The sequence below is a fragment of the Vipera berus genome, assembly GCF_964194415.1.
Source record: "Vipera berus genome assembly, chromosome: 7".
Lineage (NCBI taxonomy): Eukaryota > Metazoa > Chordata > Lepidosauria > Squamata > Viperidae > Vipera > Vipera berus.
The window spans coordinates 65,610,658-65,636,338 of record NC_138209.1 but is presented as its reverse complement, the minus strand read 5'-3'; the positions used below and the strand labels follow the sequence as shown (position 1 = coordinate 65,636,338).

General features: G+C 39.6%; 1 protein-coding gene across 4 annotated transcripts in view; it reads left to right on the top strand.

The window, feature by feature from the left end:
* The window catches only part of SPOCK3 (SPARC (osteonectin), cwcv and kazal like domains proteoglycan 3), a 149,717-nt gene that overhangs the window by 64,114 nt on the left and 59,922 nt on the right, over window positions 1-25,681 (top strand). For 3 of the 4 annotated variants that reach the window (XM_081332497.1, XM_081332496.1, XM_081332499.1), the window contains one exon: window positions 16,583-16,709. The exons of the other annotated variant lie outside the window; for it this stretch is intronic. In XM_081332497.1, the coding sequence (XP_081188623.1) occupies window positions 16,583-16,709 (127 nt within the window). The remainder of the gene's footprint in view (window positions 1-16,582; window positions 16,710-25,681) is intronic. 4 annotated transcript variants of the gene reach the window in all.

Genomic DNA, 25,681 nt, shown 5'->3' with positions numbered 1-25,681 from the left:
AATAGGGCCCAATGTTCAAGTAGGTCAAGATCCTTTTGGATTTTGAACCTATATTCTGGGATGTTGGCTGTTCCTCCCAGCTTAGTGCCATCTGCAAATTTGATGAATTCTCCTTCTATTCCCTCATCTAGATCGTTTATGAAGATATTGAAGAGTACTGGGCCTAAAACGGAACTTTGAGGTACCCCACTATTTACTTCCTTCCATGTGGATGTAGTTCCATTAAGGAGTACACATTTAGTAAAGTATGTCAACCAGTTACAAATCCATGTGGCAGTGATGCTATCTCTCCCACATTTTTCTAGCTTACCAAGAAGTAGGTTGTGGTCCACTTTGTCAAATGCCTTACTGAAATCTTAAGTGTACTATATCCACAGTATTTCACTGATCCATTACTTTATTTACTTTGTCAAAAAGTGAAACAAGATTTGTTTGGCATGATGAGGTCAGGTTGGCTTCTGGTTATAAATTTTCTTTGCTTCTAGGTGTTCGCAGATTATCTTTTCCAAGATCTTCCCAGATATTGGTCTGAAATTTCCTGGGAAAAAGCAAGCCAAAATATAAGAACTGCTGGATTCAGTCCAAGTTTATTTAAATATAGATTCTTATACTGTATGGTTAATATTAAAAAAAAAAGAAAAAAAACATTTTTCCTGAATGACTTAGGTCAGGGGTGTCAAACTTGCAACATCACATGACGTGTCGCATCGTATCATGACTTTTTTTGCCATTGCTGGCAATGTGGGGGGGCGTGGTTTGCGCTATGATGCATCCGGCCCCTGGGCCGGCAGTTTGACACCCCTGACTTAGAGTATGGAATGGCTTACTATGCTGTTAAATTTTGTAATGGAATGGGTGGATGATCTTGGGACATGGGGAAGAGATGATGCCTAGGGAACAATCAGATAAGGGAGGCCGGAGCTACCAGTGACTTAATGCTCAGAGAAAGAAATTTAGGAATGACCCACCCTAATGAATGAAGCAGTTAAAAGTGGTAATGGGAAGTTTATTACTTTCGGACTTGCAAGATTTTGTTTCTGTAGCCTTGCGGTAAAGAAGAATTAGTTCATCTAGTCATGTTTCCTGTCTGGTTTACCTGGGAGGGCTGACATTTTTGCATAGGCAATAATTTAGATAGAAACACCTTTGTTTTCTTATTTGTGTTATAAAATCATTTTTCAGCTAGAATTCCTTTGCTTCTTCCACTAACTCAAGTTTTTTTTGCTATTTTGTAATACTACGTAACTAATGTAAGCTTGCAAAATCATTAAGGTTATTGTATGTTTAGGTTTCGCTGCCCTCTTGTTAATATATAAGAAAACATTTGAAATAAGAATAAAAATTTGGGCAGGACATTCATTTTCACTGCTGCAATCCGTCCCAACAAAGACAATTGCAATTTTTCCCAACTCTCCAGTTCTTTTTGAATTTTCCCCCATAACTTTTCATAATTATTTTTATATAGCTTTGTATTAGAGGGCGACAAAATCACCCCCAAATATTTAACCCTTTTAACAATCTCAAATCCAGTTAATCCTTCTAGGAGAGCCTTCTGCGAAACTGTCATATTTCTAGCCAAAATTTTAGTTTTCTGTATATTTACTTTAAATCCAGAAACCTTCCCATATTGTGTTATTATCTCCATCAGGTCCACAACAGAGTTCTCTGGCTGGGTCACTGTAACAACCAGATCATCTGCAAATGCTCTCAATCTGTAATCCTGATCTCCAACTTGTATCCCCTTAATTTTTTCCGAATTCCGAATCTTAACCAATAATATCTCTAATGTTAATATAAATAACAAGGGCGATAGCGGACAGCCTTGCCTTGTGCCCTTCTCAATATTACATACTGTTGTCAAACTATTGTTAACTATAATTCGGGCAGTTTGTTTTTGGTATAATGCCCTAATCGGTTGTAAAAATTTTTCCCCAAAATCCATTTTGTCTAAAACTTTCAACAAAAATTGCCAGTTCAATTGATCAAAAGCCTTTTCAGCATCTAAAAAGATTAGCGCAGCAGAGATCTGGTTGTGCCTTTCCAAAAACTCTAACACATCAACTATATGTCTCACATTAGTTTTCATTTGTCTTCCACTAATAAACCCCGTTTGGTCCCCATGAATCACCTGTTGCAGAACCCTCATCAGTCTATTAGCCAAAACCTTAGCAAATATCTTATAATCTGTATTTAAAAGCGATATCGGTCTGTAATTTTTAACTAAAGTAGCATCCTGGTCTTCCTTCGGAATCAAAGAGATAAAAGCTGTTCTCCAAGACGGGGGCACCTTTCCCCCCCTCTGGATTGTCTGGAACAGTTCCTTTAACGGTTTTATCATCTCTAATTGTAAGTTTTTATAATAGGCCGCAGTCAAGCCATCAGTGCCTGGTGCTTTATCCACCTTCAGTTCCTTAATAGCTGTAAAAATTTCTTCTTCTGTAATCAGTTGGTTAATCCCCTCTTTTTGTACTTGCGTAAGAACCGGGATGCTAGCCTTCTCCAAATACGTATCAATATCTTTTGCATTAATGTCCTCTTTAGTATATAATTTCGAATAAAAATCCACAAAGGCATCCTTAATAAGATTCTGTTGATACACAACCCTTCCTTTATGCTCAATCTTATCTATATTAGATGCCCTTTGTTTTTTCCTCAGTCTATAAGCCAACCATCTGCCTGGCTTATTAGCATTGCAAAAAGTATTATGCCTAGCAAACCGCAGATTGGTCGCCACTTGATCAGCCATTAATTTATCAAATTGTCCTCGTAACAGTCTAATAGCCTCCTTGATCTTCACCTCCTCTGGGTTCAAAATCAAAGCCTTTTCTTTTTCCTTTATTTCATTCTCCAGTTCTTTCCTTCTAGTTTCCACTGCACGTCTATGTCTATTATTCATATATATCAACACCCCTCTCATATAGGCCTTGCTAGCATCCCAAACCATATCCATAGAGGTACCCTTATTCATATTCATCTCAAAAAAATCCTTCATCCGCTGTTTGCATTCTTCCACATTTCTCTGATTTCTAAACAAATTCTCATTTACGCGCCATGAGCGTCTATCTCCTCTTTCCTTATCAATCTCCAACCACACTGGACTGTGATCAGAGATAATTCTTGCGCAGATTTTCACCTTTTTAGTTCTCAAAAGAAGATCATTAGTCAACAAAATAAAATCAATCCTCGAAAAAGATTGGTGTCTATCAGAATAAAATGTATAATCCTTCTCCCGCAAATGTCTCTCACGCCAAATATCTCGCAATTCCAGGTCATCCTTCATTTCAAAAAAAGATTTAGGCAGTCTAGCGTGACTTGGAATGCGTTTAAAGGCTCCAGCCTTATCCAACTGTACATCCATAACTCCATTCCAGTCCCCCATAAAAATAAAGGATTTATAATCCAACTGGGTAAGCTTTGTATGAAGTAAACTAAAAAAGTCAGCTTGTTGTTGATTTGGAGCATATAATCCAACTAAAAGCGTCTTTTTACCTTCAAACAACAGCTCGATCATAACATATCTTCCATGCTTATCTGCTTCAATTAGGTCCGCTGTTAAGGCACTTTTAACATAAACAACCACTCCATTTTTCTTATTCTCTGCAGAAGCAACAAATTGCGTACCCAGCCTCGAGTTCAATAAATACTTTTGATCCAAAACTCTAATATGCGTTTCTTGCAGGCATATAACATCTATCTTAAATTGTTTTAAATATTGAAAAACTTTCTTCCTCTTCTGCGGTGAGTTTAGTCCATTAACATTCCAGGTTAAAAATTTAGTTGCCATGTATATCCTCGAGAAGCTCTTGGACCACAGCTTTGATAGGACTGGTTACTTTAGGCCGTGCTCCTCCCACAGCTTGGCTATGAATGCGATGTGAAGAATCTGAAGACTTTTGCTGATCTTGTTCTTTTATTTTCTTTGCTCGTTTTAAAGCAGCACGCGTCACTCTTTGCTCTCTAGGATCATCCAAAGAGATTGTAGCTTGATCTCCTCCAGCACCATTTTCCTCTGTTTCCTCCTCTTGTTGTTCTTCTTCTCCAGATCCCTTTCCAGCTTCCAGGAGCGTTAATGGGGTTGCTTTTAAGACATTATTGTAGAAATCACGTGCTTGTTTCACAGTAATCAGCCTATACCTTTTACCTTCATACATCACCATCAGCCCCTCTGGAATCTCCCATCTGAACCTTATATCTCTTTGCTTGAGCTCTTGCACAAGAAATGTATAGTCCTTTCTTCCCCTTAAAATCCTTGGAGGAATTTCTTTTAAAACCAAGACTTCTTGTTCAGCAATCACAACCTTAGCATCATAGGCAGCTTGTATAACTTGATCTCTAATTTCTCTTTTTGCAAAATAAACCACCACATCTCTAGGCAACTTCCTCTGTCTGGCAATCCATGAATTCACCCGAAACACTTTATCCATAGCTGCTCTTATTTCAGATGCTGGCTGGTTCAATACCCCTTCGAGAGCCTCAGAGATCAGCTGCTTTAAATCTTCTTTAACATTCTCTTTTAAGCCTCTAATTCTGACAGCAAACTGCATCTGGTAATATTGGGCATGGCTTAACTCCCTTTCCAACTTGCCTCTTTCAATTTCATTCTCCCGTGCTTTTACTTCTAGTATAGCATTCCTTTGAGCCAAATCATCCACTTTTTCATCTAAATCTTCCACACATTCCGCCACTTTATGCACTGAAGTCAAAATGTCTACCTTCATCACACTGTACTTCTGTTCCATCCTCTCTTCCATTCTTTCCTCAAATTTCTCCAATTTCTCCTCCATCTGTGCAAATTTATCAGCAATTGATTGATTAATTGATTCCAAAAGTACCTGGGCATGTTTATCCAAGGCATCTCGCAAATCCTTTGATGTCAGCACTTCAGGAGGGTGCAATGCCTGTAGTGATGATTGTTGCACCGGCGAGGATCCTCCACTCCGAAGAGTTTTAGAGGGAGGTTTAGCCGCCATCTTTTAATCCTCAATTATGACGCACTTTCAATTAAAGTTTAAAAAGTCCAACAAGTTAGAGAGTACAGTAAAATAGTCCTCTTCACCTTTTCCTCTTGTACCGCTCTGCCTGCTCCTTTAAATCATAGTCCTTTCTTCAGGCAGGGATGGTTCGCAGACGCCTGGCTCTGCTCCAGGAAGTTCGGAGCAGAGACGACGGCCAGCTGGGAGCAACCCAGGCTTCGGGGGAGTTCGATCCTTCAGCCGCCCAAGCTCGAAGCTCAGGCGGCCTCGGAGAACTCTACCCCTACCTGGGGCCTCACCCCCTCCTCTTCTCCCGAGGAGGGGGCTTCAATTTCGCCCGAACAGCTGATCGGCGCTGTTTCGGGCGAAAAAACAAACAGCTGAGCCGCGGGCAGCCAGGGGAGGCTGTCTTCAGCGCCGCGCCGCTTAAGAAAGACTCTAACTTGGAGGAATGGCAGCGTGGTATCAATAAATTTGTGTGGGCAGGGAAAAAGCCACGAGTTAAACTTAAGATTATGCAGGATACTCGTGAGAGAGGTGGCCTTAAAATGCCTAATTTTAAATTATATTATGAAGCTGCTGCACTAGTAGGAATAAGTGATTGGATTAATTTGACACAATCGAGGTTATTAAATCTTGAGGGCCATGATCTGTTGTTTGGCTGGCATGCATATTTGGTGTATGATAAGAAGGTAGATACTGTGTTTAGGATGCATATTTTAAGACAGGCATTGCTGAGAGTTTGGAAGAAGTATAGACATAAGTTAAGCAGCAAGATACCATTGTGGGCAATCCCAAAACACGCAATAGAAAATATACATGCTGGTTTCAAACATGATGAGACTACTTACAAGGAAATTTTAAGTTTGGAAAGGAATATTTGGTGCTTGAAATCATATAGTTTCTTGCGAGAAGAGAAGGTTGTTCAGACTTGGTTTCAATATATTCAGTTACAGGCCAGGTGGAAAGAAGACCAAAAAAATGGATTTGCAACGACTGATGAAAATTTGATAAAGCAAATTAGAAATCAAGGACCAGCACATATTAAACGGATATATCTTGCATTGATAGAGATCGATTCAGAAACAGAGCTTGTTAAGGATTGTATGATAAAATGGGCCCAAAACATTCAGGAAGTTATTACAATGGACACGTGGGAAAAGATCTGGGTGAGGAATGTAAAATTCACTCAAGCTCAAAGTTTAAGAGAGAACTTTTACAAAATGTTTTATAGATGGCATCTAGATCCTAAAAAGCTTGCAAGTATGTATCCGAATTATCAGCCTAAATGTTGGAGGTGTGGTGATGAAGAGGCAACATATTTTCACATATGGTGGACATGTAAAAAGGTCAAGGCTTTTTGGATAAAAGTCTGGTGGAATATGCAGAAGATTTTTAAACGGAGGATAAAGTTTTGTCCGCAATTTTTTTTGTTGGGAATAATTGTTGACGCTACAGTTGTGGACTCTAAGTTGATGTTGAATTTAGTTACGGCAGCAAGACTTTTGATAGGTCAATATTGGAAGAAAGAGGAACTGCCGACTATACAAGAGTGGATTTTAAAGGTTTCCGACTTGGCAGAGATGGCGAAGATTTCGGCCTATTTGAAAGATTACTCGCAAGAACATTATATTATGGAATGGAGAAAATGGATTGAGTTTATCCAGAATAAGTATAGGGTCAAGAAGTTTTATCTAGCATTTGAATAAGTCTTCTTTCGTTTTCTTTTTTCTTTTTTTATTTTGTCTTCTATATATATTTAATAATGCTAGGTTTTGTTTGATCCTATATAAGTTAGAGAGTGAGGGATTTTAGAATTTATAGTTGTTAGTATATGGTTGTTTATGATTGCTTTTTTATATATATATACCTTGTACTTAGCTCTGGGAAGTCCGGGGGGGGGAGGGGGGTTAGGGGGAGGTGGGGGGGGAGGAGGGAGGGGGGGAGGGGGGGGAAGGGGGGAGGTAGGGAGGGGAGGAGGGAGGGGGAAGGGGGTTTTTTAAAGGAAAACTGTATTTTTAAAACTTTTCAATAAAAAAATATATAAGAAAACATGAGGTAGATGTAACTAGTAATCTTTCATTTAAATATGTCCATTTGGAGACAAGTGATGATGGGTGAGTTGGTAGGTTGAACATGGATAGAGGAAAGGTAAAGAAACAATGAAGGAATTAGATTGCAAAGTACATTTAATTGAAGCAATATTTCTAAATAACGTTTCATTGGGGATTTATTTCAAATGCCTCCTTGTAAACATGTTAGCACATTATTCAAATTCAACGTTGGAAAAATGGGAACCTCCAGCCCATTGAAGCTTTGGATCAAACTCGTGAGGGCCTTCTTATTAGGAACAGTCTTATATTTCAATCCCATAGCCATCCTTATCCTTATCTGTTCTTGCTAAATCAAAAGATTGTTCTGGCATTCTACTTCTTTCTGTCCTCTTACTCAGTATTGTTTGTTTGTCTTACTGACTGAAAATGCAATGCTATGCTTTGGCAGAATGTGTTGGCATTCTTCGGAAATTTTTGTTCTGTCATTTTCTAGAGGTCTTTGAAGTTCCTTGGAAAAGCTCAAAGCTTCTCGGAACATGGGATTTTTTTTGGGGGGGGGACTTGTCTAAAGTTGTTTCGAAGACCTGAAAATATATATTTTTTCCCCGTTATATTTCTTAGTGTGATTTTTTTTAGCTTGATTCATGTGGCAATGGGTAAAGGTTCCCTTGGAGTGTCCCCCACTTCATTTCTACCCTTATCATTTGGGATGCTCTTCAGGGAAATTATACTTACGGTGTACAGGAAAAAATTGAATTTCATATTTTAACTGAAGAAAGTTTCACATTCTTATGGTACAACTCTCATGCCCAATGTAAAATAAAGCAACATAGGAAATCTTGATATAATGGCTTGGTTGAGTGGAGTTGGATGTCTGTTATACCAGAATGTCCATTAATATGTACATTTTGGCATTCAGGGTGATTTGCATAAATTAAGTAATTATTTTATTACACAAATGATGCATATTACCATAAATTATGTAAAATTTAAATGCCTTACTGTCATGGTTCCGACAGATGAAACTCTTCAAAAGAACTTCAAGGCATTGTTTACCTTAAAGAATCTTTTCTTCGAGAAACAAAGTATCGGCACTACATAGTTAAAGGCAACAACTGAATTCCCCTCCCCTGGGCACAAAGTAGCAAAGCACAATTCCCTCCTTCAATTGACAGTCATAAATCACATTCCCCAATTAGCTTGAAGCATGGGCTTGCTCTCCAGCTCGCCGAATCAACTCTGGGCACAATAACCTTGGATTCCCATGGCTGAGTTATTATTGTTATGACTAACTGGACTCTCTTCCACATCCCCCCTCCCAGCATCAACTAACTCTAAAAGCAAAAGAGAAAAATGGCTGCATTTCCATCTGTTGTCAGAGCAAGAACATCCGATGTTAGCAGCGTTGACACTTACGCTGACTCTGGCTACAATGGCCTTGTCCATTCCTTTGGGGGATGTGTGAATAATAATTTAGATTGTTGTATCAAATCTACATTGATAGAGTCTATTAAATTAATATTTCACTATGTAAGTTTTGTTAACTTTTATTGTGGTAGTAAGGTCTTTGTATATACAGTTTTAAGCTTTACTAGTGCATGAGGAAATAAATGTTTGGCATTTAATGATAATGTAAACCTCAGAAAGTTGTGTTTTCCTCTTTTTTTATTCAGGGATCATAAATCTTTGAATCTAATTTAAACATATGACTTTGCTTGGTAAGCATGCATGTGTTTCTTCTTATATACATTCCAATTGCTTTGTTTTGTTATTCATAGCTACAGTCTTAATTTACAGGATAAGATGGTATCATCAGTTCAACGATATAACTATGTATATGTCTTAATAAATGGATCGCCCCTTTGCTGAGAAATAAGGATGTTAGGATTTCTCCATTTTAGATTAAAAAAAGAAAGAAAACAAAACCTAGGAGAGTTTTAATTTCTTCTACTATTTACAGGCATGTGGAACTTGTACTCCTTTTTAATTATGGTCTTCCCCTGTACTGCTCCTCCTTCCTGCCTCACTTGCTTTTTAAAATGCACACATTAGACAGATTGCACAGAAGCTGAAAACAACAAGGCTATTTAGAAGATCATCATTTTGTATTATAATGCTGCTGTCTGAAGAAGCCCAGCTGGCACAGTCGAATATCTTGGAAATTTTTAGTCTGACTCATTATTGTGATCTGTACAGTACTTGGTGTATAGAAACATTTCATCATTCTTATGCCCAGAGCTCTGTTGAATCTAGTGAAAGCTTTCTGTTTCACTTTGTAATTTGTGCTGCCCAGTGCTTTTTTTGTAAAAGAAAAAGGTGCCGGAACTCACACATGTCATACAACCCGCCTTGCGTACGCTACAAGGTTCCATCCAAAAAAGGTGCCGGAACTCTGTTCTGAGCATACTATGAGAAAAAAAGCCCTGGTTCTGCCAATCTGCTAGCTTGGAAAAGTTTCAAGCTTGTTTTATTATTTATGTTTATTTGTACAGGAAGTGATGTTGCACAAAGGCTGAATTTACAGCCATTCCTTTGTAATGAACTAATGAGTAGGACTTTCTTAGTGACAATGGTAACATTATATAGCTTTAATTAGCACAATTACTCTGAAACTGTGCCATTGTGATGAGTCTTAAACCACCCCACAAGGCGTCATATTTTCCTTTCTCAAAGCCTGGAAAGCATAAGAATGCTCAACTTTAATTTTATGCAGTTGGAAGAAGTAAGGGTTAAAAAGATTTGTGCCAGGTACATGAAACCCATGTGTTTTATTTATACAGAAAGATCACAATTATTTGTACTTGCTAATTAATAAACAATGTTTTTGCATAAGTATAACATTCCATACTGATATGTCAAAAATGTGGGATTATACATTGTCATATAGATGATGGAAGTTATGTATCAAGGAAAGAATAGAACCTCATGGAAAAGTAGACAAAACCTGGGACTTTAATGAAACCTGGGACTTTTGTTATTAGTGGAAAATGGGCAGTGCTGTACAGTACAACTACATTGTTTCATCAGAATATCTTACAAGTATTAAGCAAAGATGAATATAATTTTATGGAAGCTGGCAAGGACCTGTCCCAAGCAATCTCTGGCTACATTAGCTAAGAGCAAATGAGAATGTTTTAGATAATGGTTCATCATTTAATCAATATTATTTCTTGTGGTGGCTTACTATGTGCAATTATAGCTTCCATTTCAAACTACCTTTTGAAAAAGACTCACATGTGAAGTGTCATCTGCATACTATTAGTAAAATAAGCATACATTTTCATGCACGCTATATGAAAAGTAGAGACGGATCTGTTACAGAATTGTAAAATTTGGCACCTGTGACACTTTCTTGTGGCTACTTTTGGAAGATGTATTTAGAGTGAATTCTAATAAATAAATAAAAAACAAGATTAGTCTTTCTTATTGTCATTATGCCTTGGTTGCCTTCAGTATGGATTACTGCAATGTGCTCTACACAGGGCTGCCCTTAAAGATTGCTCAGAATTTGCAGCTGGTCCAGAATGCAGCAGCACAGTAGTTACAGACGTACTATGTTACTCCACCACCTCAAGAGGTACACTTGCTCCCAGTAGGTTTCTGGGTGCAATTTAAGGTGCTGGTTATCATTCTATAAAGCCTTTCATGGCACACAAGTTATTTGTGGGACTGCCTCTTTCCAGTTGTTTCTGTCCATCCCAATAGATCTGGCAAGGTAAACTTTGTCTAGGTTTATCCTTAATAAGTGCTTGGAAGCTTTATTTAGTTTAGCATACAACAACCTAAGTAGTTATAAGAATGCCTAAGTTTGCCTATGTAACACTTCCTCTGCAAAACCTCTTGGTGGTTACCTTCTGGCTACAATTCAGGATTTTGGTCTTTAAAAGGTAAAGGTAAAGGTTCCCCCGCACATGCATGCTAGTCATTTCCAACTCTAGGGGCCAGTGCTCATCTCCGTTTCAAAGCCAAAGAGCCAGCGCTTGTTCGAGGACGTCTCCGTTACACTGTTACCTTCCCACCGTAGTGGTCCCTATTTTTCTACTTGCATTTTTATCTGCTTTCGAACTGCTAGGTTGGCAGAAGCTGGGACGAGTAACAGGCGCTCACTCTGTTACGCGGCACTCGGGATTCGACCCGCCAAACTGCTGACCTTCTGATCAACAAGCTCAGCATCCTAACCCACTGAGCCACCGTGTCCCTATAAGGAGCTATAAATTTCAAAGACCACTTTCCTATTCAGGTTGGAAAAGGAAAAATGTTAAAGTTTCACCCTGAGGAAATATAACCATCCAGTATAAAGATATAAGAAAAGAATATAGGGAATTCTCTACTAAATTCCCAAGGAGCCCTGAGGACCTGACTTTTTTTGTGGATCTTGCAAATGAAATAGCAGTATGGATTTCGCTAGCAGTGCTATGCGCTCGTGACCTCCCGGTTAGACTACTGCAATGCTCTCTACATGGGGCTGCCCTTGAGGACCACTCGGAGGCTTCAACTGGTGCAGAATGTAGTCGCACGAGTTGTTATGGGAGCTTCCCAATACTCCCGTGTAACACCTCCGCGAGCTACATTGGCTTCCGGTTGCCCTCCGGGTGAGATTCAAGGTGCTGGTGATGACCTATAAAGCCCTTAATGGCTTGGGTCCAGACTATCTAAGGGAACACCTGCTGCCTGCATCAACTTCCCATCGTCCTGTGCGCTCCCACAGGGAGGGCCTTCTCAGGGTTCTGCCGGTTAAGGAATGCCGGCGGGTTATTCCCAGGGCAAGGGCCTTCTCTGTGGCTGCGCCGGCCCTATGGAACCAACTGCCCACGGAACTTAGGATTGCCCCCGACCTTCGTTCATTTCGCCGGGACCTGAAAACCTGGCTCTTCGAGCTGTCTGGCCCAGACTGAGGGGTTTTTAATTTTTAATTGGATTTTAGACTTATTTTTAGGGCTTAAATTTAATTACTGTTTTAACTGATTTTAACTTTTGTATTTTATGTTTTAATTGCCTTGTAAACTGCCCTGAGTCCTACGGGAATAGGGTGGTATATAAACTCAATCAGTAAATAAAAGAGTGATGGAGGAAGTTATTTTCTTTTTCTCTTTATATTTGTTCAGTAGGATTTGGTCTTGGGGATGTGTGGGATGGGGATGTTTAACTCTATTACTGTATACTGGATGGTAAGCTACTCAGAGTCATCTGACTAGAATAGCAAAGGAATAGAACAGAATAGAACAGAACGGAATAGCTCTTTCATATAATAGAAATTATTTCATTTGAATTTATTTCTTCATTTTTAACCTGCTTTTATTAATTTACAAATAAATCAAGACAGCGAACATACCTAATGTTCCTTCTTCCTATTTTCCCCACAACAACCCTGTCAAGTGAGAGGTGAATTGGGCTGAGAGAGGGTGATCGGCCCAAAGTCACACAGCTAGTTTTCATGCCTAAAGCAAGATTAGCACTACACTCTCTAGGTTTCTACTGTATCTGGTGGGTTAACCACTAGACAAAACTGGGTAATGCTCACCCAGTATGTCATAGTACATACAGTGTTTTTTAATAACTTTATTAAGGATTATATTAAATAAAACTAATACAAAAATATGTGTTTATGTATGTGTAATGCACAGGATGGAAGCAGTTCCTAGTAAGGCTGCCTTTTGCAATTGACTAGTGGTGAATTTGTCAATGCTAATGGTGTTCAAGTGGTGCTCCAGTTGTTTTGGGATTGTACCCAAGGTGCCTATTACTATTGGTACTACGCTTGCTTGTCTTTGCCACAGTCTTTCTATTTCTATTTGTAGGTTTTTCTATTTTGTTATTTTCTCCAGTTCTTTCTCATTTATTGTTGTTGTTGTTGTTATATTATTATTATTATTATTATTATTATTAATTATTATTATTATTATTATTATTATTATTATTATTATTATTATTATTATTATTATTATTATTATTATTATTATTATTCCGCTGTCTCCAGGCACTGCCACGTCCACTATCCAGACTTTTTTGTCTTTCTTATCGACAATTGTTAATTCTGGGGTGTGATGTATCTTTTTTTTAATTTTATTATTATTATTATTATTATTATTATTATTATTATTATTATTATTATTATTATTATTATTATTATTATTATTATTATTATTATTATTATTATTATTATCTAGGCAACCAAGAGACAATTGTCCAGCATTCTATTGCTTCCAAAATGTTTTTGATGTATAGTAGGGTGTGCCACGTGGTTAGTCTTGTACTTGGTTTCTTCCTTTCTCTTCATCGTATTGTAACAAATGCTTGTGGGTACCCATTCTGCCTGAATTGTTCACGTAGGTAGCCACTCTCCAGTTGCTAGCTTGCTGGGTACTATAGTGGGATCTTACCCTGCCGTATAGTGTTCTGATGCAACTCTTTTTGTGTGACACTGTGTATGGTTACGGTTGAAATTCAGAATATGTGGAGTGTTGATGGCCTTGTGATAAACTGTGGTTTCTAGGCTTACATCTTCTTGTCTATTGACAAGGACATCTAAAAATGGTAATTATATAGCTGTTTCTTCCTCCATGGTGAACTCTATGTCCGAGAAGATGAAGTTCAGCATAGTATGAAAGTCTTCAAGTACATTTCTTTTGATGATGACAAATATGGCACCAGAATTTGTGTGTGTAATTTTGAAAACACGGTGTTCTAGTTTGTGCAGGACTGTTTCTGCAATGGCTCCTGATATTGGGGATCACACGGGTGTCTCTTTTATTGTTCCCACATATTCCTTTTGAATGTGAAGAAGGTACATTGACAGTATTGGAGTAGCTTCATGATTCTATCATAAAGCTATTCCAATACTGTCAATATACCTTGTTAGCGCAATCATAGATATTTACAATTAAACAAATTTAATTCTTGTAGACCTTTTTGTCCTCTTGATTTTGTATTTTTGTCATTCCATCTTCATGACATTCTATCAGTCAAAAATATCTGAATTTTGAATTCTATTGTACTCTGTATGTTATGGTTTTAGCAATACAATTTCTATGCAGCAGTGGCTCTATGGCAGGCTCGCAATGTCAAGTGACGTCGCGTGACGTATCATAACTTTTTCTCCATTGCCGGCAATGGGGTGGGCGTGGTTTCAGTATGATGCATCCGTCCCGCGGGCCGGGAGTTTGACATGCCTGCTCTAGGGAGTTCACTGTCATGAAATATTGTTGAATAGAATTAGGTTCTCAATGCTTTGGTAAACTAAAACTATGGTTTAGTGATTTTAAGATAATATTCTAAATGGGTTACTACTTTCTTATAGCTTTTGTCTCTTCTACCTACCCCCTGGAGTTCTCTATTATCAATAACAGCAGCAAGAATAAAAATTAGTAGCAAACCCTCCAGAGCTATCTCTCAAATCAGTACTTCTATTCTTGTTTCTCCAGAACTAGTGAGTCTAGGAAACAAATAACTTACTTACTAATTGATACATATCTAGAAATAATCAGTATGTGTACCAGTGTTTTCACTTGTATTCACTCATGAATATAAATGGGCTTGTAATTTTGGATAAAAATAAGAAATAACATACCCAAACATTGTTTGATTATTCTCTCTAAAGGGTTTGTGAATTACCGAGAGAGCTCTGATTACTGGTGATATAGAAATATAATTATTAAAGGAATATAATCCTGATAGCTTCAAGCTAATATAGAAAGCATGGAAGAACTGGGGAAAAGTTTATTTATTAAAAGATATTTAAATATATGTTTTTAAAATTCATTCTGATATATGTTTTATCTGAAATATTCTATTTTTTCCCCATGTGCTTAGTTAAAAGAGAAGGAGAAGAACTCTATATACTGAAACAAAAGTTGCCATCATTACTTTAATTATTTGTGAAAAGAAGAAATACAGGCATTTAGGCTGACATATAATGAATTAATTCTGCTATTACTGCCTTCTAATTATCTCATAGTGAGTGGGATGTTTTACTATTTGGACAGTGGATTCAAGACACTACTCAAGTCCAGATGAAAATTTGGAAGATGGCTTAGAACATTACAGAAAAAAGGAGAGCTGTAGCTAAATGTAATAGTTTTGATACATAATGTACATACACTGCAGCCTTCTGCTAGTATCTGCTGCTTTATCTTAGTATTGTGAAATGAAATGTTTTCCACAGAAAACATTTTTGCATTATCTTTTATCTTCTGAAAATGTTTTAGAAATGCATGGTTTCATAAAACAAATTGGTCGTAGAATTAAGAAAGAAGAATCATGAATCATCAGCGCAGATCGGACATGGCATATTTTGTCTTAAGAAGCTCAGATATATGCAAGTCATAGGAATACATACTTTGTCCTTCTGTTCTTTCTTTGATTGCTTCTTTATACTTTGAGATTCAATACTTCTTAGATTAATTAACTATTAAATGCGTAAGAGAATTTTAAACCATGATTTGAAATTGATTTCATTTTGTAATTTATTCTACAGGTATTCCTGTAGTTAGGCTTTAAAAAAAAGAAAAAGAAGTGGAAAAATATTACCAGCTAAGCTAAGAACTTACATTTAACATAATATTCCAATAGATGGCTTGTTCTTAATTTATTGACTAGAATGTTTACTTTTCTACTGATTGACTCTACAGTAATCATTTTATTCTCTATTAAGTTGGATTATATTGGAAGCTTTCACAATGATTCATATATTTTGCTTTCTAATCTGAATTTGCATAGCTTTTCTCTGAGTATGAATGGTAGATCGTTAGTAAAGATCATCTCTTTCTTAGAGGTGTTCCAGCATCCTCAAATGTAAATAGTTTTGCTAGAATATCAAGACATGTAGACTTAGTTGACAAATTGGGCCAAGGTCTGTGTTTTTTTAATCAAACTAGAACAACATACTAAGCCATAACATATTTATAAGCCACAATTGCTGTGGTTATGCAAGAAATTAAACCTGTTTAATATTACTCAGTCCTGACAATGATTGATCTTTCTTATCCTTTATGGAGTTGTAAATATTTCTCTGCAGTAGCCAAAATATTAATATAAGATGTAAATATTAGTTTAAATTAATGAAGAAAGTGGTATAGTTCTTAAATAATAGTAAGCTACAGTGCAATTTATTATTTTGAATTTAGTATAGTAGATAAACCCACCATTAGCCTAATTTCATGTAGTTTTTAAACTAGTTTCATAAACATTTTTCCAAGATATCAATTTATACCTTTAATATTGTTTGTTTCCTAAAAACTGTTGTTTAAAAGACAAAAAAAGTATGGCATCTCCATCAAGATTTGGATCTGGCTTCATTTATTCTTGCTCCACCATGTGACTTGTGTTCACTCTTCTGTAATCTTCAGTAGATAACATAAAAATGGCTAATCATTGCATTAACTGTAAACAATGACTGTGACCTATCCAGCAAACTGTGGTTTAACACTTCTGGCTTAGTACTATGTATGAAGACAGGTCATGCAAAGTTCATTAGACATGATTTAATTACTAAGAATATAGACTATATTTCTCTGTTCACCTTCTCATAGGTTTCTTACCTGGTTTGATTTCTTTCAGTATGAAAGAAGCTGGTTTAAGCCATAAACAATGGAGACCTGGTGCCCTTTCATCAAAATGCAAGCTGTGTCCTGTTATTTATACCAATCCAGTTTGTGGATCCGATGGTCACACATATTCTTCTCAGGTAAGCCAATGAATAGACCTGTTGTCTATTCTGTGTGATATATAGCATTTGATCGTCAGACACTGTATGGTTTGTTCAGTTTAAATTACTATATGAACCTGTTTAAATCTATAAAATTGAACTGACATAATATCACAGCTTTTTTTTCCCCATCAGCAGCTCTTTTTTCTTTCATCCTATAAATCCCACAAAGACTTGCAATTATTGTTGACTGGCTATTATTCTCCCTGATCTGCGCTGGTATTTTCACAGATAAGAAGACAGGCAAGTTAGTCAGCATCCATTGATTGGCTGGCTGGCTGGAGCCTCACCTTGGAATTTGAACAGGAAGGGACACTGGGGTAGACTTCTGGGAGATGTAATCTTCAGCAGAGGCAGTTATACCAGAGTGCTGGGATGTAGGATTACAGTCTCCAGCAGCTAGGAAGGAAGGAAGGAAGGAAGGAAGGAAGGAAGGAAGGAAGGAAGGAAGGAAGGAAGGAAGGAAGGTGGCAGCCTTGGAAGAAGGGGATTGGAGGAAAAAAAAGTTGTAAAATGACCAATTGGGGAGAGGGAGAAAAAGGTTGCTAGGTGAGGGTGCTGGACTCATGTGGTGGAGGCTTGATCTGAGGCAGAATAGCTGCTATATTCTGAGTTAGAAATTGGATCCTAACTACCATGGGAAGGATGACAGTTCTAGACCAAGGCAGAGACTTAGAGTGACTGCATCCTTAGCTTGGTGGAATTTCTGGGCCGTTGCCCCCCTGGCTGGAGTGGTGGACCCATAGGCCTTTTGCTGGACCTGCAAAGGACGCATCCATAAATCAACAGCATTGGTGAGGGGCCATGTGGCCAAAGGACGTTTTCTGGGACCTATCTGTAAGTTTTATTTAAGCACTCCCACAGAAGCAAGATGGATGGCAAACAAATTTAAATAAATTAAAATTAAAAAAGTAAATAAGAATCATGATACCAGTTAATTCTGCTATTCATTACTATTTTATTACCAGGAAAAATCAAATCCAACTGAAACAAGTGTAAAGCAAAGTGAAAGAAAGTAGGGTCACAGATTTTTTAATATTAATTTTTTACACTAAAAATCGTAGCTTATTCATTCATTGTTTATTTGATATCACAAATAATTGAATACACAGGGCAGGATATTAAAAGTGTTTCACATTTATACACGTGTGTGTGTGTGTTTGTGTGTGTGTGTGTGTGTGTATGGATGCATTATCTATATTTTCACAACTTTTTTTTCTTTCATGGTGAAAGATAAATCATGTTAGCATGAAAGGGTTATACTTCATAGCCAAAAGACATGTCAAACACATATTTAATTATTCACATTTAATCAAATGGAAATTCTAATTTTGATTTTGTATTATTTTCTTGCTTGGGTTGGAGTAACAAGTGTTTAGGGTTTTCTTTCCTAAGCAATCCAGCAGGATATGAACATTCTGACTCCTCAGCGAAGCAAGCTGAACATTTCTTTCCATTAGCGAAAGCTGCACACAGAAAGTTCCTCCAGCTTATTTTCAGAGAATTCAGTTTCCTCATGTTGTTTTTTTTTTAATCCCATTTATATCCCTCCCTTCTCCGAAGACTCAGGGCGGCTTACAATCTAAGAAGCACGAACCAATGTGCTTAGCAGTAGCCTTCATTCTATGTATATGCCTGCTTATTAAGGCTTTCGCCCCCCCAAGCGGCATTATTACAAAGTCAGCTTATTGCCCCCAACAATCTGGGTCCTCATTTTACCTACCTCGGAAGGATGGAAGGCTGAGTCAACCTTGAGCCTGGTGGGACTCGAACCTGCACTAATTGCAGGCAGCTGGTGTTACTTAAGGAGGCATTAGCCCACTGCTCCACCAAAGCTCTTGTTGTTAATCTATTCAATTTAAAGTGTATTTTATTCCACGGTCATGTTTTCACAGGAATAGAGGGTGATCAGGGAGGGAGCAAGGAAGACTGCTTAAACCACTCAGTTCTACAAATAAAACTGGATCCAGCCCTTGAAAGGCAGTTTGGTGTAGTGGTTAAGGTGCTGGCTTAGAAACCAAGAGACTGTGAGTTCTAATTCTGCATAAAAGCCAGCTGGGTAACTTTGGACCAGTCACTTCACTCTCTGCCCAACTCACTTCACAGGGTTGTTGCTATGGGAAACTAGAAGAGAAAGGAGTATTAGGTATGCTTTCTGCCTTGAGTTATTTACAAAGTAATAAAGCCAGAATAAAAAGTAAAATACATTATTCTGAATAATTTCTACTGTGTTTATGCAATATTGCTGGCAATCTTTAGCCTAAGACGAGTAATGCTTTATATGGTTCTTCCTATCAACATGTTGTACAAATGCAGAATTGTATGAGCTTGTATGGGGGAACATTGTTTTTTTAATGGTCAGAAATTATATAGACTGCTATCCTTAGTGCAGGAGGACAACTATCTAATTTCTGCAATTTATGCTTAATTTTCATCAGCCTATCACTAATTTCCCTTCCACTCTGCCACTCAAATCACACTGTTCACACTGTACATGTGAAGGCTGGAAAATAGGTTGTATGACAATTGAATAAGTAAAGCAAGTATAGTCTATGTGTTTCTTCAAACAAGTATAATCTGTATGTTTCTCTGTGTGGAGTGGGACTGAGGAATAGTTTATGCTGATGGCTGATTGACAAGTCCTGGGAATCAAAGCAAAGATATATATATTTTTCCATAAAGATAGGGCTTCTAAGATCCAAAAGTTTAGCTATTCTGCTCCTGGCTTTTGCAAGAAAATCAGAATCGTATATCAACATTATTATATTGCTGTAAATTATGGATATGATTGTTATGGACTATAGGAAGCTGTCAGTTCATGGTGTGCGAAGGATATTACCCATCTGTCTTTCTGGCTGATGAGATGCTTGCCTTCCTGATTTTTTATGTGAAATAGTGATTATTTTTTGTTTATTCTGTTACTTTCAAAAGATTTTGCTAGACTTTTTGTAGTTCAGTGGCGGTGAGGTAATATTTAAAGGAGCAGTGTTGTTACACCACCCTTTCAAATAGGGTGCTTCTATAAGAGATGCTGGGGTGAGATGGCAAAAACATCTTGCTCCAAGTTAGCCAATCTTGTTCTAACTGTAACATTTTGCCATTTGCTAAGGATAAGAGGGCCTCTAGTCATAATTTCTTCAATATGACCTATAGTGTGGCTAGTGTGGTATTTCAGGTAGTTGGTCTGCTATACAGTATGATTAATTTGCCAAACTGTATATCTAAAATTACTGTAAGTAGTAGCAATGAAAGATCATGGCCATAATTAAAATGAGAATATTTTTCTAGATATGGCCAGTGGTTCTCTTTGTTGCTTGTAGCTGGCTGCTAGAGCAAACAACAATTAGGTGCATTTTTCTTTGGTTTGATGTTATATTGTATAGTTTATAGACTTTTTTCAAACTTTTGAAAGTTATGCATTAAATCTCTGAAGCAGACAATTTTCTTTTTTCATTCATCTTCCTTCAGATCAGTATTGTTAAGAAAGTAAGTATATGAACATTGAAGATTATTTGTTAAACACGAATAGTTACATTTTTAAAATAGTGTATTCTATTTGAACATTATTATGAACCTTTATTTTGTTGATTTTAAAAATGAAACTAATGCTGATAATTAAGCAAAATTTTTGGTCTACATGTTTGTCATAATTTTTATTGAAACATCAGTATCTTAAAAATCATGCTGTTCACATAATTTTACAATGCTATTATTATTATTATTATTATTATTATTATTATTATTATTATTATTATTATTATTATTATTATTATTATTATTATTATTATTATTATTATTATTATTATTATTATTACATTTATATACCGCCCTTTCCCTGAGGACTCAGGGCGGTTTACAGGGAATTAAAAACCAAAAATACAAAAGTTAAAACCAGTTTAAAAAAGATTAAATTTAACCCTGTGCAACTAAAACCCCAGTTAAAATAAATTAATCCTCAGCCTGGGCTAGAGAGCTCGAAGAGCCAGGTCTTCAGGCCCCGGCGGAATGAACGGAGGTCGGGGGCAGTCCTCAGCTCCACTGGCAGCTGGTTCCAGAGGGCAGGCGCCCCCACTGAGAAGGCCCTATCCCTAGGCGTTACCCGCCGGCAATCTCTTACCGGTGGGACCCTGAGCAGACCCTCCCTGTGGGAGCGCACTAGACGAAGGGCACTTGATGCTGGCAGCAGGTGTTCCCTCAAGTACCCCGGACCCAAGCCATGTAGGGCTTTATAGGTAATGACCAGCACCTTGAATTTCACTCGGAGGGCAACCGGAAGCCAATGCAGCTCACGGAGTAGAGGTGTTACATGGGAGTATCGGGAGACCCCCATTACAACTCGCGCGGCCGCATTCTGCACCAGTTGAAGCCTCCGAGTGGTCCTCAAGGGCAGCCCCATGTAGAGAGCGTTGCAGTAGTCCAAACGGGAGGTCACGAGCGCATGAGTAACTGTGTGTAGGGCATCTCGGTCCAGATAGGGACGCAACTGGCGCACCAGGCGAACCTGGGCAAAAGCCCCCCTGGTCACGGCTCCTATGTGGTCTTCAAAATTGAGTCGTGAATCCAGGAGGACGCCCAAGTTGCGAGCCCTATCAACGGGGGGTAACACCTCACCCCCCATCGTTAGAGATGGAATAGTCTGGTTGACCCGAGATGCCGATATGCACAGCCACTCAGTCTTGGCGGGATTGAGACGAAGCCTGTTTCTCCCCATCCAGACCTGGACCGCCTCCAGGCACCGGGACATCACGGCGAGGGCATCACTGGGTTGGTTCGGGGTGGAAAGAAAAAGTTGGGTATCATCAGCGTACTGATGATACCCCACCCCGAAACCACGAATGATCTCGCCCAGTGGCTTCATATAGATGTTGAACAGGAGGGGCGAGAGAACCGACCCCTGAGGAACTCCACAAATGAGAGGCCTCGGGGCGGATCTCTGCCCTCCCGTCAACACCGACTGCGAGCGGCCCAGGAGATAGGAGGAGAACCACTGTAAAACGGTGCCTCCCACTCCCAACCCCCTGAGACGCCGCAGCAGGATACCATGGTCGATGGTATCGAAAGCCGCTGAGAGATCTAATAGGACCAGGACAGAGGAGCAACCCCTGTCCCTAGCCCTCCAGAGATCATTCACCAGAGCGACCAATGCCGTCTCCGTGCTGTGTCCGGGTCTGAAACCCGATTGGTACGGGTCCAGATAATCAGTTTCCTCCAGGAACAGAGGAAGCTGATGCGCCACCACAATCTCAACAACCTTCGCCAAAAAGCGAAGGTTGGAGACTGGACGATAGTTATTTAAAACAGCCGGGTCCAAAGCAGGCTTCTTGTGGAGGGGTCTCACCACCGCCTCCTTCAAGGCGGCAGGGAAGACACCCTCCTTCAAAGAAGCAGTTATTACTGCATGGAACCAGCCTCGTGTCCCCTCCCGGGCCGCATAAGCTAGCCAGGAGGGGCACGGATCCAACAAACAGGTGGTGGTGCTCAGTCTCCCCATGATCCTGTCCACATCATCAGGGGAAACAGGGTCGAACTCAGTCCAGATAACATGCTCAAGACCGCCCGATTCCTCCACATCAGACTCTGCCCAGTCAGAGTCCAGACCGGTCCGGATCTGAGCGATTTTGTCCGCAAGATGATGACTAAACTCCTCGGCTCGTCCCCGCAAGGGATCCTCCCTCACCTCCTGGTTAAGGAGGGAGCGAGTTACCCTAAACAGGGCGGCCGGGCGATTATCTGCGGACGCGATAAGGGCAGCAAAGTAGTTAGACTTCACCATCCTTATCGCCGCAAGATAAGACCTTATAAAGGTTCTTAACTGCAATCGGTCAGATTCGGATCGGCTGGACCTCCAACCGCTCTCTAGACCTCGTCTCCGACGCTTCATCTCCCGGAGCTCCACAGAGAACCATGGGGCCCAACGGGATCTGCGCCGGGTCAGAGGTCGCAAGGGTACAACGCAGTCAAGTGCCCCGGAGGCCGCCGTTTCCCAGGCATCCACCAGAGCATCGACTGGGCTGTGGGTAAGGGTGATGGGTATAGGCCCAAGCGCCCTCTGGAACCGTTCCAGGTCCATTAGGCGCCTGGGGCGGAACCACCTGGTCGGTTCCACCGCCCAGCGGCGGGGGGTGGCATAACGGAAAACCAGCCGCAGGAGGTAATGATCTGACCATGACAGGGGGGTGATGGTTGGTGAACCCCCTCCCAGATCATCCAACCACTGTCCAGATAGGAACACCAGGTCGAGAGTATGATCCCCCACATGAGTCGGGCCCTCAATAACTTGGGTCAGGCCCATGGCCGTCATGGAGGCCATGAACTCCCGAGCTAACTCAGACGACCCTGCCAGTGACGGCAGGTTGAAGTCACCCAGGACTATAAGCCTGGGGAACTCCACCGCCAGCCCTGAGAGAGTGTTGAGCAGCTCGGGCAGGGCTGTTGCCACACAGCCGGGCACCAGGTATGTGAGCAACAAGCCCAACTGAGCCCGAGGACCACATCTCAAGAGGAGGGATTCACTCCTGGCCATCTGGACAATGGTGGCCTCCCGCGGACACAGAGTTTCCCGAATAACCACTGCTACCCCACCACCCCTGCCCTGAGCCCGTGGCTGGTGTAGCACCCGGAAACCTGGAGGGCATAACTCGGTCAGAGGCACCCCTCCCTCCGAACCCAACCAAGTTTCCGTAATGCACACTAGATCCGCACATTCCTCCTCGATCAGATCGTGAATGAGGGGAGCTTTGTTAACGACGGATCTAGCATTAAAATAAGCCAGCCTGAGCTCAGGGACCTGATCACCCTCATCCCCGGGTAAGAGGGTGCTAACCGGAGGGTCGGAGCGCGCCACCGCTCGGAGATAGCGGGGGCACGATCCCGGGTGTTGATATGGCCCTCCGTGCAAGCACCTGCTGCCATTCCCTATCGTCGTGGGGATTTGAAGTCCCACCCCCACATTCCCAGAACCAGCAGCCACCTCCCCCGACCCCATCCCGTCAGGACCCCTAACAGGCCCAGACTGAGTGCCGGTTAAAGATTCCCTCCCCACCCTCCTACCCCTCCCCCTCCCTAACCTTTTAAAATAACCGGCTAAAAATTTTATCAGGGGCCTCTTAGCACGTCTCAACTCGAGGCCCCTATCTAATACAGTTTGTATTAGACATATATTTATTTTTACATCTTTCATTTCAATTTCTGTCCCTTCTTTCGTTTTACATTGGCAGTAGCTTTTGGGAAATTAGAGTGTTGTCTACTTTCCAGAAAAGACATTTTGTATATTGGTATTTATACTATGTTATCTCAGATTTTGAAATATATTTTTACAAAATAGCCCAATGCAAACCCGCTTGCCACTAATTTTACTTCTTTACTTTTTTTCTAGCCAGATATCAAAGCATAGTTTTGTTTATGTGTTTGCAAGATCACTGATCATAAAAGATTTGACTGAATAAGTGTTTTTGTCTATTTTTCAAAAAGATAAATTTTAAATAAACATAGATCCCATAAATGTTTGATAAATGAGCTCGTAATAAAAGAGATTGTAAAAGAATATATAAGGAATCATTTTTTTTATTTAAAAAGTTTTACAGTACATTTTAACTTTGTCAATCCCCCCCTCCCCCACCCCTATCTAGCCCTCCCTATCCCTCTCCCCCATTCCCCCCTCCCCCCCGACTTCCCAGAGCTAAATACAGGGTATAGAAGCAAAAAACTAACATAAGCATCCATATGCTATCTACAATAAACTATTAATTCTATCACCCTCTAGCTCATGTAAAATGATTACAAACAATATTAATATTACAGATAAAAAAAAAGAAGAAAGCAGAAAAGGAGCTTTACTCAAATGCTAAATGAAATTTCTTTGTCCCAATCCTTATTCATATTAATTTCAAAAAGAAACCATCTATACGTCTAAAACACCATTCCAATCTCCAATGAAAAAAAATAAATAAAAATTTTTATAATCCAATTAAGTACCCTTTATATGTAGTAAATTAAGAAAAATCAACTTGTTGTTAATTAGGAGCTTGCGTACCCAATCTTAAATTCAATAAATACTTTTGATCCATAACCCTAATATACATTTCTTGCAACCAAATAACATCAGTCTTAAATTGTTTTGAATATTGAAAAACTTTCTTTCTCCTCTATGATGAATTTAATCCACTGACATTCTAAATTAGAAATTTAGTCACCAATCTTGACGCCCCAAAGCTTTTGGAGCACGTCTGACATGGCCCCTATAACTTCTTTGGACCGCGCCCCTCCCACAGCTTCACTGTAAGTACACTTTGGAGGTTCCATGACTTTCTGCTGGTCTTGCTCTTGCTCTCGTCTCGCTCGTCTTAGGGAGGCGCGCGACATCCTCTGCTCTCCATCAGCAGCCGATGAAACTGTAACTTGATCCCCTCCAACACCATTCTCCTCTGTCTGTCTATCTGCAACATCTTGAGGCTTTCCCTCGCCAAATCCCTTTGCAGCTTCCAGAAGTGATAGGGGGGTTGCTTTTAACACGTTGCTGTAAAAATCACGTGCCTGGGCCACAGTAACCAGACGATGTCTTTTACCTTCGTGCATCACCACCAGTCCGACTGGAATCTCCCATCTAAACTTGATATCACATTTCTTAAGTTCCTGTGTAAGAAATGCAAAATCTTTCCTTCTCCTTAAAATCTTTGGAGGAATCTCTTTTAAAACCAGGACTTCTTGCTCAGCAACTACCAATTTAGTATCATAAGCAGCTTGAATGACTTCATCTCTAATTACTCTCTTTGTAAAATAGACCACCACATCTCTGGGTAACTTCCTCTGTCTTGCAATCCATGAATTTACACGAAAAATTTTATCCATGCTTCCCTCAATTTCAGATGCTGGCTGGCCCAATACCACTTCCAAAGCCTCAGAGATCAGCTGCTTTAAATCTTCTTTAGGATTCTCTTTTAAGCCCCTAATTC